Source organism: Cyprinus carpio, chromosome A5 (assembly GCF_018340385.1).
Source record: "Cyprinus carpio isolate SPL01 chromosome A5, ASM1834038v1, whole genome shotgun sequence".
NCBI classification, from domain to species: domain Eukaryota; kingdom Metazoa; phylum Chordata; class Actinopteri; order Cypriniformes; family Cyprinidae; genus Cyprinus; species Cyprinus carpio.
Window position 1 is genome coordinate 1,006,348 of NC_056576.1, and position 17,089 is coordinate 1,023,436.

The 17,089-nt window shown below is 35.6% G+C and overlaps 1 protein-coding gene across 1 annotated transcript in view; it reads right to left on the reverse strand.

Moving 5' to 3' along the window:
- Positions 1-17,089, reverse strand: part of LOC109057224 (protein unc-13 homolog B-like) — a 34,305-nt gene that overhangs the window by 7,240 nt on the left and 9,976 nt on the right. Inside the window, 15 exon segments of the mRNA XM_042757222.1 lie at positions 7,367-7,444; positions 7,576-7,653; positions 8,216-8,359; positions 9,361-9,460; positions 9,756-9,867; positions 11,410-11,495; positions 11,578-11,771; positions 12,142-12,282; positions 12,667-12,756; positions 13,009-13,077; positions 14,797-14,904; positions 14,906-14,935; positions 14,937-14,955; positions 15,329-15,492; positions 16,075-16,190. Of these exon segments, the coding sequence (XP_042613156.1) occupies positions 7,367-7,444; positions 7,576-7,653; positions 8,216-8,359; positions 9,361-9,460; positions 9,756-9,867; positions 11,410-11,495; positions 11,578-11,771; positions 12,142-12,282; positions 12,667-12,756; positions 13,009-13,077; positions 14,797-14,904; positions 14,906-14,935; positions 14,937-14,955; positions 15,329-15,492; positions 16,075-16,190 (1,529 nt within the window).

The window sequence follows — 17,089 nt, forward strand, 5'->3', positions numbered from 1 at the left end:
CACAAAATGACTTGAATAAGGATTTGTTTGTTTTGCTGAAAAATATTCAAAGATTCAAGTCATTAAAATGATCCGAACTTCCAAAACAAGTAGCAAAGTTGACCAGACTACAGTCTACCTTAAACTACCCATAAAACACATGGATTGTCCTAATGAGTGTTCTAGACTTATGCTCTAGAAAAACACTCCAAGAGTGAAGAAAAAAAGATTAATAAGCATCTGTTACTGTGTTTACCAAAACAATGATCATTTATTCACTGACAACAACTAAATCACATCATCTGCCAAAGGCACATCATTATTTAAGCTTTGAATTATGGATAATTGTTTTCGTGTCACACCAGGGCACAAGAATCCTATTCCACCTAAAAACAACACTCTGACAATGAGGTACTGGAGCCCCGGGGACAGGTTCACAGCCAAACAGCACACATCTCTCCTTCCCAGCAGATTTTAAACACACTCTTGCTCCTCACACTAATGAGACCTTGTTCTATCATGTTTCAGAAAGTACCACACACACACACACACACACACACACACACACAGACGTGCATCAGCTTATTACCTTGGGTCTAACACCCACCACTGTGGTCGTGTTCTCATCCTTGAGACAGAGAAACAAAATTACATTCAATATCACACAGAGTCCTGTTGATCCAGAGACTATGGGGCAACACTACCACAGACAAACAGTGTGTCTGTGTGTGTGTGTGTGTGTGTGTGTGTGTGTGTGTGTGTGTGTGTGTGTGTGTGTGTGTGTGTGTGTACACAAACCTCCTTCTCTTTGTCCTTCTTTTCCCCCTGATGCCAGAACATGTAAACAAACACATGAATGAAGAAACATAGACATACACAAATAACACACAAGATAAAAACTATAAGCACTGAATAGGCTGAATGAAAATGAGCACATAATTATGATGCATTATTCAAGACATTAAGGGAAATAAATGCAAACATTTGCAATTTTAGTTGTTATAGCATAACATTAACATCATAAAGATGATCCTGTACCTGGGGCAGGAAGCAAAATATGTTTACATTTTTAATGACTATGTAAAAATATACATAATATGCGCATATATAATAATACTATATCAAATGCTGTATGTTTTAATGTATTAAAAATTAAAATTTACATTTAGCAGACGCTTTTATCCAAAGCGACTTACAGTGCATTCAGGCTATCAATTTTTACCTATCATGTGTTCAAATCGAACCCCCAACCTTGCGCTTCGAAAGGCAATGCTTACCACTTGAGCTACAGGAGCACTCTTTGAATTAATGTTCAAAAGTTTGGGTTCAAAAATATCTCAAATATTATCAAAAAGGCTGCATTTATTTGATTAAAAATAAAATAAAAACAGTAATATTGTGAAATATTACTACAATTTAAAATAACTGTTTTCTATTTTAATTTAATTTAAAATGTAAGTTGTAAGTGAAAGTCATGACATTTGTCAAGTATGGTAACCCATACACGAAAATGGGCTCTGCATTTAACCCATTCAAGTGCACACACACAGCAATGAGAAGTGAACACACCGTGAACACACACCCCGGAGCAGTGGGCAGCTATATCCAGTACCCAGGGAGCAAATGGGGGTTCAGTGCCTTGCTCAAGGGCACTTCAGCCATGGGTATTGGGGGGAAGAGAGCGCTGTTCATTCACTCCCTCCAACCTACAACTACTGCCAGCACCGAGACTCGAACATTTAAAATTCAACATCATCACTCCAACATAAAGAATCATATTAACCATCATAAATCTTTAATTTAATTTAAAATGTAAGTTGTTCCTGTGAACAGAAAGGAGAATTTTCAGCATCATTACTCCAGTCTTCAGTGTCACGTGATCCTTCAGAAATCATTCTAATTTGCTGATTTGATGCTCAAGAACTCACAGAAAAAGGGAACTCAGTTCTTATTCTTATCAATAATGAAAACAGTTGTGCTGCTTAATATTTTGTGGTAACAATGATACATATTTTTTCAGGTAAAATCTATTTATTATTTTAAACAATTTTTTTGTAACATTCTTAATGTCTATACTGTCTCTACACTGATTAATTCAGTCTGAATAAAAGCATTAATTTCTTACTGACCCCAACTTATATGTGTATAAGTGTATTATATGTATAATTATGCATTTTGACATTTTAGGTATTTGAATAAGATATTTGAGCTACATCTCTATTATACTATACCATAATTTTAATCGAAAGAAACCATGAATTCAGGTTTAATAATTCCACCCAACTGGCCTACAGGTTATGGTAAATAAAGCTTATGTTTGCAATGTATCTCATACATGGAATTATCAAATAACAAAATCTAAATAATCTGTAACAAATATAAAAAGAAAGATAAAACACTAGCAAAAACATGCCACTGGGGACCATCTGCCTCAATTCTGTGAGGGGAATCTTACACCAGAAGTCTAGCTTGAACTTTTTAGTATGGTGTGCCAGGTTAGAACTAGTTAAAGTTTTAAAAAGTCATCTCAAGACTTTCCGTTCTATTTCATGCCTTTAGCTGCACTCCATCTAGTTTCTTGTGATCGATTATTGCTGTCACTTCAGAGTTTTCATACTCATCCCCAGGGCTCTGACCACTACAGACATTAGGTGCATTATATATATATATACACACAAGCTTTAAGTAAAGTACTACCAAAAATACTGGAAATGCACACACCTTTTCTTTCTTAGCAACAGACTGAAGAAAGAAAGAATGAACAAAAACACAATAAGAATGAAAACAAACACAGAAAATGTTTAAAGAGCTACTAAATGCAAATACGCACATATATGAACTCAAACAACACAATATATTCCACACACAAAATTGAAGGGAAGAGGAATCTAGATAAATAATGCTACTGGGTAATAAGAGGAAGAAGTTAAATTGAAAAGAAGAGAAACTGGCTCCCTAAATATTTGATTCATCGGCTCAAAGCATCTGATACGACGACACTGACTACTTCACTACGACTGTCATACATCAAACTAAAGCTCACACAAACCCACCTTCTGCCTGTCAAGCTGTACATCCAGATGAAAGGAGAGATGGTAAAAACAAAAGTCAATAACAGATGGATGAATGGTAGGGGGTGAGAGTGAAAGAGAGATGGAAGCTGGGGCCATTCACATAAGTTGCATTTGTGCATTAAAAACAGCTAGACAGAGTGGATTGAAAAATTTTCCTAACCACGACAACCAGAATGCAAAAACTGCTGTGCGATGTGACAATGACAGCAACCAGAACATCTTTGAAGTTTAAATATGGCAAAATGTTAAAAATATGTTAAATGTCAAAATACTTAAATACCACACATTTTTAACCAAACAGTACTGCCCTGGGTATTAATTGTGATGCTACTTACCACTATCTATGCATTTATTTATTTCTCCCCACACACACCAACATACCAGGCAAAAAGATCATAGCTAAAGAACATTACATTCGTGGGGAAGTCGTGGCCTAATGGTTAGAGAGTTTGACTCCTAACCCTAAGGTTGTGGGTTCGAGTCTCGGGCCGACAATACCACGACTGAGGTGCCCTTGAGCAAGGCACCGGACCCCCAATTGCTCCCCGGGCGCTGCAGCATAAATGGCTGCCCACTGCTCAAGGAGTGTGTTCACAGTGTGTGTGTGTTCACTGCTGTGTGCGCGCACTTTGGATGGGTTAAATGCAGAGCACAAATTCTAAATATGGTTCACCATACTTGGCTGTATGTCACTTCACTTTACCATGAACACAGACAGCAACACCTAGCAACACCTGACTCACAAAAACTCAAGGACAGCAAGATAATTTGTCATCACTTCACAGAGTCATCTTAAAAATGCAGAATTTAATGAAAAATGTCTGCACAAGTCTGGCTTTAAAAGTGCCTGGACACAATAACACAATACACACTGCAAAGCACTCACACTGTAGCTACTAGAAGAGTGTCTGCTTAATCTAAAACTGCTGCTGTTTTATTTCAGTTCTTTTGATTGACACGTGACAGCATCGTCCCATTTCTAATCTTTATTTAACTATCATTATTTGACCACTTTTTTTATACAATACTAAAGGAAGGACTGGAAACTATGGGAATAAAAGACAGTCCGTGATTGAAAAATGTTGCAACCGGATAACCACAGTCTAAACCACAATCACAAGAGCACATGATACAAACTAATGAAAGGTTTACAACCAACAGGATTTCACAACACACATTAAGCCACTAAAGTCAGATTGGTTCACTTTTTTCTTTACAAAACCAACCTTATTCGCCTTTTCTTTGTTGTCAATCTACAAATAAAAATATATCATACATTTTCATAATTACAGTCCAGTGTGCCAACAATTTGAAACACCAACCTGCTAAAAATCACATCACTTGCTCACCAACTGATCCTCTGCAGTGAATGGGTGCCGTCAGAATGAGTCTCCAAACAGCTGTGCTCCAAACAGGATAACTGATTCGTGATAACTGGAGGAAATGTTATTATGGATTATGTTAATGTTAAAATGCCTTTATGATGGATGTTTTTCTCACAAACATGCAGCTTTTCACGTCACAAGCCATTAGTCAATGGACTGAAATTGTGTTGAGTACTTATGGATTATTGTGATGTTTTTATCAGCTGTTTGGACTCTCATTCTGATGGCACCCATTCACTGAAGAGAAGCCATTGGTGAGCAAGTAATAAAATCTTAAATTTATCTAAATCTGTTCTAATAAGAAACAAACTAACCTACATCTTGGATGGCCTGAGGGTGAGTACATTTTCAGCAAAATTTGATTTTTGGGTGAACTATTCCAATAAATGCACAAACAAACAAAAAAAGTGTGCAAAAGTGTATCAATTGTTTAGTGAATTCACCAATACAATATGATTTTAAAGGTAATTTCTTTTCAGTGAAATTTCCAGATCTTTCATGCTGTAACTGAAGTTCACTTAATATGTAGCACTGTGTTTTGATTAGGCTGCATTACGTAATGATGCTAATGTTAACCCAGCTGCAATCATTAACATCACAGCTGGAGTCTAGGACACAAACTCCACAGGACGCGTCACACAGACTTCTCACTCACCTCCAATTAAAGATATAGCATTTGTATGGATTTAATCAATATCTTTTAACTTGCATTTAAGACTAAGAACATTTGCTATATGAATAGAAAGAACCTATATACAGTATTTCATTCCTCACTCATGCTCTTATACAGATTCACTGCTCTTGGTTGCATACAGGAATCAATTAAGGCACAAATCCTAGCTGTAGAAGTGAAAGCTTTTGATTCTTTTTAAAGCTTTAGCATTACATTAAATTATCTGGTCACAATTAATGGGTCAGTTAGGCTTAATGTGCATAACAGAATGTGACTGAAATCTAAAAACCCATCTGTTCCATCAGATTTTACTAATCAACTTTTGTCTTAAAGAGACAGTTCACCCAAAAACAAACATTGTCATCATTTACTCATCTCCATTATCAAACCCTGTATTTTCTTTAGTCCGTGAAGCACAACCTTCACTTGCGTTTCACAAAAACAAGGCAACATGAATGAAACGAGAAAAAAAAAAATAATAATAATTATATAATATATATTATATTATATTATATATTACATTTATATGACATATTAAAAAATAAAAATATATACAATATTACATAATAGCACATCAGGTGAGACATATGCTCTTTCTCACCTTAGCATCTGATTCATCCGACTGGTAATGAAAAATGAAGGAAAAGATAAGTAATAGTGAAACAAAGAACAAAAAAAGAAATAAAAGGTGCTACTGTAGGTAGGAGCAGAAGACTGTGTGTCGTTGATTTACACAAAATCTTGCAAAACACCCACACTAACACACACACACACACATACGCATATGCATTCATGGCCTCACACACTCCTCAGTACCGCAATGTTGAGTGTACAGACTTCATTGCCTTCATCATCAGTAATGTCCCGAGCAGAAGGAGACCAAAACAAACAGAATTTTGAGTTTGTGACCCCTAGTTTTTATCACATAAACAAGACTACAATCGCATTTGCATTCACAAACACACATCTTTGTCTAACTGGAAGATATTTAAATGATTTAGAAGTTTAGAAGACCAAATTATTATTAAATCGTCAAATGAAATCAGCAAAATAAAAATCATGAATTAAATTAAAAAAAAAAAAAGGATGGACCATAATTTTCTTATGATCACTTATGATTAGCATGTAATTAGCAGTTTATTTTGGACCCTATCCATAGACACTCTCAACACACCTCCTCCTCCTCATCCTCAGGCTCCTCCTCATTCTCCAGCTGGGAGTGAAAATAGAGATCAACATTAGAGTGATTTAGGGATTTGATACTAAGAGAACAACACTATGGACGGCTGAAATCATATGGGTGGCATAAGGTGGTGCAGAAAGGGTACTGCAACCTAGTGAAAGGGTCTAAATACAACATCTAAGGCAAACAAACCACACAGAGGGTTAGGGATGGTTCAACCCACAAATACATCGCTTCACATATTCGCCCTTCCTCAACAGTATACTACACATACACAAAAATATGCATATGGTTAGCTCAGCAACCATAAACATTCACCACTCACAAACACATATCTACACTCATGACAGATAATAAAAAATCAGTTCATTGGTATATCATGCGCAAAATGCCAGCAGGCCCATCGCCATCAAACCAAAGCCATACACTTCAGTTTCTCCAGTTAAACAACTCGATAATCTAAGCAGCATAAAAAAAATTGCACACAAATTCAGGGTAAATCAGTGCATTCTGAGGTTATATGTGATGCTTTAGATGATGTTTTAGATGATGAGATGTTTTAGATTTTTGGCAAAATGAAGTACACCACCGTTCAAAAGTTTACGGTCTGCAAGTTTTTTTATTTTTACTTTAATTTTACTTTAACTGAGTAAAGGCTGCTGAAAAATCAGCTTTGACAATAATTATTTGAGACTAAATAAAAAAAACTGAAAACATTTATTGTAAATATTAAAGATTTATTTTGTAATATTACAGTTTTTAATGTATTTTTGATAAAATAAATGCAGACTTGGTCAGCGTTAGAGACTTTCAAAAATGTATGAAAATTCTTGACAAACCCACAATTTTGAACGATAGTGCACCTTATAAGGCACCACATTTTTGTTACACACAAAAAAAAGTACCATTGTAACCATAGTTAACTGTACATTTGAAGTGCATTCGTCTGCACTGTTACATTTCAATTTACCGTAGTACCACCTCAAAACTTTTTTGTAATAGTGTTGGATCTGTTGCAAGTCTTAGAAAAAACACTTTAAGAAAACCTGTTATAACTTCATGCTTCACTAACCTGTTTGGCCCCCATAGACTCAAACATCTTCTCCAACAACACACGCATCTGTTGAACGTTGTTCATCAAAACACAGGGCTGCAGCAGAGAAAGGAAAGAGCGAACAGCACAAGGACAGATAATGAGACAACTCAGACCTACTTGGATTCTTACTGTAAAATAGCAGACAACATATAAGTTCAAAAATGTTAGTGTTTGTTAACACTCACCGTCTTTTCTTTCTCGCAGTAAGAGGAGAAAATCTTGGTTAGAATCGCACAATACTGCAGGAGCACTTTGGTGATAGTCTGGAAAGGGGAAAAGGGAAAGAAAGAACACTATTACACCTAAACGGTATGTGGAGTAAATGAACTACACCTTGTACTGAGCTGGTAATCTGGAACGACAGACTTTCTGGAATTGACTTTGTTGTGTTGAAAACTAATGAATTTTCATGGGAAGATGCATTAAGTGCTGTTTTTGTTCCCTGAAATAGACCTAATATGCTGATTACTGATAAAAAATCATATCAGAATATACCACGATTATAGACATGTCAGATAATTGCATTTAGTATTTAGTCACAGTCTTCACTAAAATCGAATAAAATGTAAACGCATCTCAGCTCCTACAAAACCTGTGTAGGCTTCGACAAAGATGTCTCTGCGTCAGACGTCTAAGTTAAATATGACTCACAGGCTAAGAAACAGATGGTGATGGTCTGAAGACAAACAATCTGTGTGCCAGCAGCTTATATTTCTGTTGCCACCATTTTCCATCTATTATGTCTCTGCTTGTCTGTCTTCCAGCTTCTCTGGAACCATCTTTTGAATGTAGTATATAGTATGGTTTAAGTTTGTTGATCTTCACCTTGGCAAATCGTCGGTTGTACTGGGCAACCACTGCAGGATCAGGACAGTCTAATTTCTTGATGATCTCAAAGCTTTGGTTGAGCTGAGTGAAGATGTCCACGACTGAACAGGAAAACAGGGCATGCTCAGATGTCTGCTGGAACTGTGAAAAAGACAGGAGAGCTGAGATGTTTCTTCAGCTATGGAAACTTTTTGCCCTTTTTGGGCAAATGTGTGAGCAAATTTAATTTTATTTCATTTGTCTACTTACAAGGTCCAAATTTCATGAGAATTATTGCATTTTATGATAACATTTTATCAATCTTAAATACACAGAAATAAAAAAATTGAAATTTTCACAACTTTTTGCATAACTTGACAAAATGATTAGAAATTACGCTATAAATATTGTTCAAAAGTGATATATGTCTTGATGTTTTCTTCACAAATCACACTTCATATTTCATCTTGGTCATGCTCTTGCTTTAAAAGTTTTCTCATTAGTAAATAAGCACTGGGGGTGGGGGGGTTGTGGCAAAATGGTTTGTGTGGTGGAAACTAATAAAAATAGATATTCTAATAAAATACACATTAAAATGATTAATTTCACAATCTGTTGGTTCTTTTAAACTTGAAAAATGCATCATGGTTTCCATAAAAAAAGAAGAAAAAAAAAAAAAAAAAAAAAAAAAAAAAAAAAAAAATCGAGCACCAAATCAACATATTCAGCTTTAAAAATTGTTATTTTAAATTGTGATAATATTTCACAATATAAGTATTTTCACCATATATTTGATCAAATAAATGCATCTTTGAAGAGCATTAGAGACTTTTCACCAACCCCCAAATTTTGAACAATATATTCTATTTTATACAATATATTGTAATTTTTATCCATCAAAGTCTTTAGAAAAAGTAGCATAAATAAATGATTAAGGCATTGAAGAAAGCATTTCTCAAAACTTATAAATTAAATTTGCCCTTTACCGAACTAAAAGAAAACGTCAGTTAATTTTAAGAAAAACCATCCACCTAACAGGTAGCAGACAGCAAGCAGCAATTTTATTTGACAAGGCATGTTTTAAAGCCTGGTAGACCAAGAGTTGAAAGCCATTTATAAGAGAGCAGACCACACAGAAAGGTTTATACAGCAGTTTTCTGAACCATACCCCCCTCTCTTTTATCCCTCTCAAGGGCTCCATGTAACTCCATCGACACTTCTTCATTCTCAGCCAGCCACTGGAGAACAAAGGGCAGAAACCACCTACAGATGGGAAACGAAAAAGAAATATAGAGAAACAGGAGGAAGAATAAAGCAGGAGGGCAGCGAATTGGTCTTGCTTGTGGTCAAGAACGTTTTAAACAACAGAGGAAAGCATCAACAAGCCATCCTAATCGGTTTGGGACTGTAGGTTATGACACTGTGAGAGTGAAAAAATAAAACTACTCAAAAGAAGAACAAACTGCAGTTTTTTGTGAAGAAAAGAGAGAAAAAGTTTAGCCAAAGACGCTCTGAAAGAGTTTTAGAAGCAGTGTGACTCACGATGGTACTCTGGGACGGTTTTGGAGAAGGCGGGGGTAGGTCACAGATGTATTCGTTGAAGAGCCATTTGACTTTGAAATGCAGATTCATGTAGTCCGCACTTTTACAAAACCTCAGCTTCTCATGCTCTGGGGAAACAACAAGCATGAGTAAACAGATCTAATTTAGTTTTAACTTGTCACGAATTTCATCCAGTAAACATTTACTCTCCATCGGCTTCAACATATGTATTCTCCAACAAGCTATAAACTCATGGAGGCTAACGCTAAGAAATGCATTTCACACATACACACAACACCATTCAAAAGTTTGAAGACAGTATGAATTTTAAAAATATATAAATTAATACTTTTACCCAGCAAGGATGCATTAAATTGATCAAAAGTGACAGTAAAAACTTTCACATTGTTACGAAAATAAATAAAAATCTATTTCAAATAAACTGTGTTCTTTTGAATTTTATATACTTAGAATTACATTCAGAATGTAAAATATGCATCACGTTTTTCCACAAAAAAATATTAAGCATCACATCTGTTTTAACATTGATAATAATAATAATAAATAAAGAATACATTGCTAAAAAAATTCAGCTTTAACATAACAGAAAAAAAAAAATGGCTGCTAAAATTCAGCTTTAACATAACAGAAATAAATTTTAAAATATACTTAAATAGAAAAGTTATTTTAAATTGTAATAATACCTTTTTATTTTACATTTTATTTTTGATCAATTAAATGCAGCCTTGGTGAGACTTTCTTCAAAAACATCAAAAAATCTTACCAACCCGCAAACCTTTCTGAACAATAGTGCACATCAAATCTTACAGACACTTAACCATGTTTTACCAGCATAAAAATCTAATCTGGGAATACGGAATGTGGCAAGTGCTAATATCAAGAAAACAAGGCAGGGAACGAATAGAGAAAAAAAAAGAACACTTGTGAAAGAATGGAAAAAAGTGCAGGTGTGCAATGAAAGGGGTGGTTTAAAAGAAAAGCATGCTGGCATTCAAAAGAAAAAGATGTGGCAAAAATGAGGAGTCTAACTCTAGTTTACTCCTACTTGGAAGATCTAAAAGGAAACCAGGGAGTTCTATTCTCTAACTCTGCTGTAGCAATAAGAGAGTGAGGACTTGAGACCAAAAAGAGGGCTTTGAAAGGGGTTTTAACGTAGCAAAGAGGACAACACATTAACAAAACACCAGCCATATTTATTATTCAGTACTCAGCAACTTGAGCCACACAATCATGGTGATGTAATGAGGAGGAAGTAGGGCAGATATTGTACTTAATCATCCTAACTGTACTAACATTCCACTTGGTATCAAAGCTGTAGAAGCTGTTATTAAAGGATGTAGATTATGGCTCCTTTGAGGGAACACATTACTTAGCGTGCAACAGAGTGCTGTAACTATCTTGCATCTATAACAAGAAATATATGTCCAAGTTCACACTCTCATGACTCCAAAAGGCCTTATAGCATTATGACCTTTACCATTCTCCCAATGTTTGTAGACGATATGATTAAGAACTGAAGACAGAGACTGATACAATGGAAAGATGGAATAATGTTAGCAGCAATCTCAAATAAATTTGCAGTGAACATAGACACACTTTAAAGACACACGTTAACCATTCATATACAGTAAATGTATATTTCTCCATACCTTCCAGTGCATACTTCATGTCCTGAGCAAAGAGTGTCCACATGACCTCAGCACTGACCTTCCCCACATTCAACTCCTGAGGAAACCTGCAAAGGACACACCAGGTTAAACAGCTCAGCTTAATGTCTTTGTGTGCAATAGTGTGTGTGCATCTGTGCAGTGACTGACTGATTGATGATTGAGCTGTAAGAGTTCCTGTCCTCCTCAATAATGGAAACTATTAAGGTGATGAGTTTGGGCCAGAAGTCCAAATTCTGTATGCTTGGTCCTGGCTCCTCTACAGCAGCATTTTCCTCCTCTTTCTTATCCTTTTTGTCTTCCTCTTCTTCACCCTCTTGTCCCTCTTTCTTTTCTCGTGGTTTCTGTTGTACAGAACAATTGCATGAAATGGCAGAACAACATTAGAATGATAGAACAAAAGATAGATAGATAGATAGATAGATAGATAGATAGATAGATAGATAGATTAGATAGATTAGATAGATAGATGAATTATACTTTATGATTCATGGGCCTGACCTTTATGAACAAATGTGGTCTCTATGGTAACAGACTATAAAATATTACTCATTTCAGGCTGATGGCCCATGTTGAAATGCTGGTATTACCCATGAGAAATTCAACCTCTAATAATGACATCATCTAAGCAGAGATATCCAAACATGGTGTAAGCAACCCCATCTGTGCGTATACAAACCTACACCTATGCAGGACGTGAATGTGTTTACTCACAGGCTCCGCAGCTGGCTGGAACTGTCTGTTGTACAGCTCTTGGCAGTTGTTAAAGATGTATTCATATGTGGAATTGAGACATGCTTTCACACAGTCCCTGACAACATGGGCGGCACGAGGGGGAGACTGCAGTTCCAGAACCTGGACACAGGGCGCCAGAGAAGGCAGAATATGACTATATAAAAAACAAAGTAACATCCTCTAACAAATCAATAGTGACTAATCTTAGTTATGAAAGCCTGCACAAAAGCCTCTCTCTCTTACAGCACAAAGAAATCAATCTTCATCTCAAACCATCTATTATCCTTTTCTACTGTATGAACTCAGGCAGACAGAAATGACTTAGCGATTACTCAGGACTGTATGAAACACAATTGAATTACTCATCTCTATAGGATCTGTCACTCAATATATGTATTACAAATAAGACCCACATCCCTGCATCTCCCAAACACATTATAAAACAGGAAGAAGGGCACTACAGCATGCCATTGTTTGATCTGATTTAGAGGTACGTTATCTTACCTTCAGTCTGAAGAATGTAATGCTAGTCAGCAAATCCACTGTGGATTTGAGATCTGCTAGACGTGGTTTACTGCTGGCTGGGAAATTATTCTGGAGATCAAAGGGACAGAATTAAGATCACAGGAAGCTTGAGTGAGAAGCACAATATGAGTTTGGTAAAATGGATACTTCAGGAGAAATAATAAACATGAACAACCTAGATAAAATTAAGGTAAATAAAGTGTGTACACAATATTTTTTTAATGTGTCATTTTCCAATTAAGCTTTCACTTGTTTTACACCACAGCATCCTCAACTGTGCCTGTAGATTAGGGTAAGTTAATGAACATGATGAATACTTACTCTGTATGTTGACAGGTCAATACGGAGAGAGTTATGGAGCTGATCCAGCAGTCTAACAAACCGATCTTTCTACATTAACAGAGAGAAAAATGAATCAGTGGTGAATAAAGTTAAACAAACAAGCAAAAAGGATTGGCTGTTTCTTTCTGTATTTGGAAAGGCAAAGTATGGTTTAATTACAGAGTCAGAGCAAAATCTTTTAAAGCCCCACAAGAAGTGTTTCTCTGACACCAATCTCCCTTTTGAATGGAATCTAGACCTTGAGCCAAGGATGCAGAGTGTGGACACACATGCACACATACTGAACAGAAACATACTGTAAAAACACACCAGGGACAGGGTTTTGGAAAAAATCCGTCTCATGGCAATAAGAAAACCTGAAAGGGAGTCAAAGGGTCAGGGACACTGAAAAGGTCTAAGTTATTCACCATGTTGTATCTTTTTAAAATCCTTGCATGAGCAAGACTAATACAGCAGAAGGGTCCAGTACAAGAAAGGGATGGGATGGGAGAGTTTGTGCTGTGCACAAATCCAAGCAGCTGTATTTATCCTTAGATAGAATCAGAGGCTGCCATGACAGCATCTTCAGCCGTGTCGCATGAGAGCCTCAAAGGTTTTTATAACAATTAAATTCATGATCACTCTGAGATCAAATGTGACATTATATCTTATACAACAGGTATTTCCAGTCTTTGAATTTGGCTGAGCAATGTTTCCAAAAGCGCTGACATTTAGTCGATTAGCACTTAGAACTTTTCAATGTTTGTATCGCTTTTCTTTGTTTGCATGTTCAAGACAGATGATTAGTCTGTGCATCAGCAGTGTTTTTTTTTTTAGTGATTCTTTCTACAGATTACATTGCAACACTATGCATCAGTATCATGCAACCACTCAGTGGATTTTAAAATATATTTTAAATTGTATTATATTTTTATTTTAAATTAATTAAAAATACATTAAAAATGGTAATATTGTGGAAAATATTACTATTTTAAAGAAATGTTTGAATATACATTTTATATATTATTTAATATGAATCAATATGTCCACTGTGTCTATTTTAATATATTTTTAATATACATTATTCCTGTGGTTTTAGCAGCCACTACTGCAGTCTTCAGTGTCACATGATCCCTCAGAAATCATTCTAATATGCTGATTTGGTGCTCAAGACACATTTCTTATTATTATTCATGTTGAATACAGTTGTGTTGCCTAATATCTTTTGAGGAAAAGGGGGTACTTTTCTTCAAAATGCTTTCATGAAAAGAAAGGTGAAAATAATTTATTTGAATAATTATTTTAAAATATAAATATTTTTATGACAACATATATTCATTTCTTTAAAAAACAACAACTTTTGAACAGTACTGTACGTTTTTGACAACAGCTCAGTTTTATTCAAAATACCGTACCTTTTATAATAAGATGGTACTTTTTTTGGCAATTTTCTGCCTTAATAATGAAAAGGACAGTAGCTAGACAGGAAGCGAAGTGGGAGAGAGAGAAGGGGATGGGATTGGGAAAGGTCCATGAGCCAGTATTCAAACTTAGGAAGCCCAAAGCCCAATGGCGCTATATGTCGGTGTGCTGCTCACATGGCTATTGGCACCACACAAGAAGGTACATTTTCATTCAGTGACAAAGAAAAGATTACGCTACGTTGCTATTTTTTGTCATTGTTCTGAGAAGCTTTACTGTCGTTGCACCCAGGGAATAATCAAACCCTAAACTATCCTTACAGTGGTCAGGCCATATTGGCTGTGTGCGATGCTGATTTAGCATTACCCCAAAGTTGGAGGCAGTGAAGCGGTCACAGGCGGAGACGTTGGTGACTGAGGTGGGATGAGAGTAAATGTAGAATGCGTTGATGTTGGCCAGGAGTGTGCTCATTAGCCGCAGGGACACCAGGCAGCATGAATTTAATAGGACAGACAAGCAAAATGCCTACAGGTGGACAGACAGACATCCAGTAAGAAACTGAGAATGTATTTCTACAACAGCTATGCAGTCTATTGCGCTCATCAAAAAAAGTCCCACTATTGAGTAGACAGAAGTCTAGGTTAGTATATATTTATTTATTAATTATAATTATTTATAATTAAACTGTTAATTTATCTATGTTTGGCAAGGTGTACAACTGAACCTAAACAGTTAGAGAGTCAGACTTGTAACCCAAAGGTTGCGGGTTCGAGTCTCGGGATTGTAGGTGGGAGGAGTGGATGTTTAAGTGCTCTCTTCTACCTTCACTTACCACAATCCTGTAAACAGCAAAGGACCTATAACTGTCAAAACACACACAAAATGCTCCAGGGCTTACGTCATGGCCTGATAGATGGATTCTACACCGTAGCGAATGGCAAACTCGTCTACAATACCCTGAGCAACCTCATCAAAGTAGACCTTCCAGGCATCATCTCCTCGTGCTGTGGGCAACTTCACCACACCTTGTCCTTCAATGTCGGTCACAAAGTGAAAAAAATTCTACAAAAAAGAGAGGGAGAAAGTGATGTGTTTTGCTATAGAAATGATTGTGTGTTTGCTTTCAAGTATACAGTAAATTTATTAAATATGAATTATGTTGGGTTCAGATTTTAGTAAGATTTGTAATATTTTTGCAGCCTCATTCTCACCAATGCTGCATTTATTTTGATGCAAAAATTCAGTTCAAAATTTAAAAAGAGGTGTTTTCTATTTGAATATATTTTAAAATGTCATTCATTCCTGTGATGGCAAAACTGAATTTTCAGCATTACTCCAGTCTTCAGTGTCACATTATCATTAATAAATCATACTAAAAACCTTATTCAACTCTCAATAATTTTGATCCATTTTAATCCATCCTCTCTAAATAAAAGTATTATTATTATTAAATCTTACTCCAAACTTTTATTCTGGAATCGCTCAAAAAAGAAAAAGTTTAAAACAACAGCATTTATTTCAAGTAGAAACCTTTTGGAACATATGAGGGTTTTTATTTTCACTTTTGAACAATTTAATGCAACCTTTACCCCACATATTTTGAATGGTTGTGTACACAGGCAAGTGGGGTGTGTAGGGGTTTACCTCGTGCAAACAAGTGTACTGAACATGATAAGGGGCCACTTTCTCTTCCCCTTTAATTTCCACACTTATCTGCAATCTGATGGCCCCTGATACCGCTGACTTGTCTGTGCGTTTTTTCTGCAAAATGTTAGAGATTACACATGGCCATTACATATCTGATATAAAAGACAAGTCTCCATTTATCACATCTCATCCCAATGATGACCCCTGACCAAAGTAGATTAGTAGATTCACATCCAGCAGTGACATTCAATTAACTTTTATTTCAAGAGAAAACAAACAGTCTCTTCAAATGTACAGACATCAGACTCAAGATTTTAAAATGAAAACTAATAATGAATATTTTATCAAAAACAAAGTATCATTTTAGGAAGCCATTTCACAGAACAAATTAGACATAAATGTACTGAGCTCTAATGAAAATCAGAACCGAAGAACAACTTTCTAATTTCTATGATATTATTATGCAAAGAGAGAAGCAGCCATGTGGCCACAGACTAGTTAAACCATCTGACTGACTGTAAAATGTCCCAGTACCCAACGTTTGACATATTTAATTCATTATGCAAGTTTTTCATGAATAGTTAAAGTAAAAATGTGCCGTATTTCACAGTTACAATCTTATATCTTTGATCTAAATGCATGCAGAACATTCCATTACATCATTTTTTTATGGGATCAGGCTTATTATAACTTTAAAAAATTAAATAAGAAACAGTGTTATTACAAATTACAGTTCATGTTTTAATTTCTTGTGCGACATACATTTAGTTTGTAGTCCTGAACACTGTCTAGTCATGGGCTCTCTTGAGAATTTCTAATGGGTTTTTCGAATATCAGTTTTTAGACTTATGAGAAAAATAAGATCTTCATTAGCCCTCAAGGAGCAACTTTAGCTTTAGTTTTTTTAAATGACTTGCATTAAAGCACATGAAGGTTTCAAAATTCATGTCTGAGATGTGACAGAGTGTAATTTATTTTGAAGAACAAAACATAAAACCCTTTCAAAATTCCA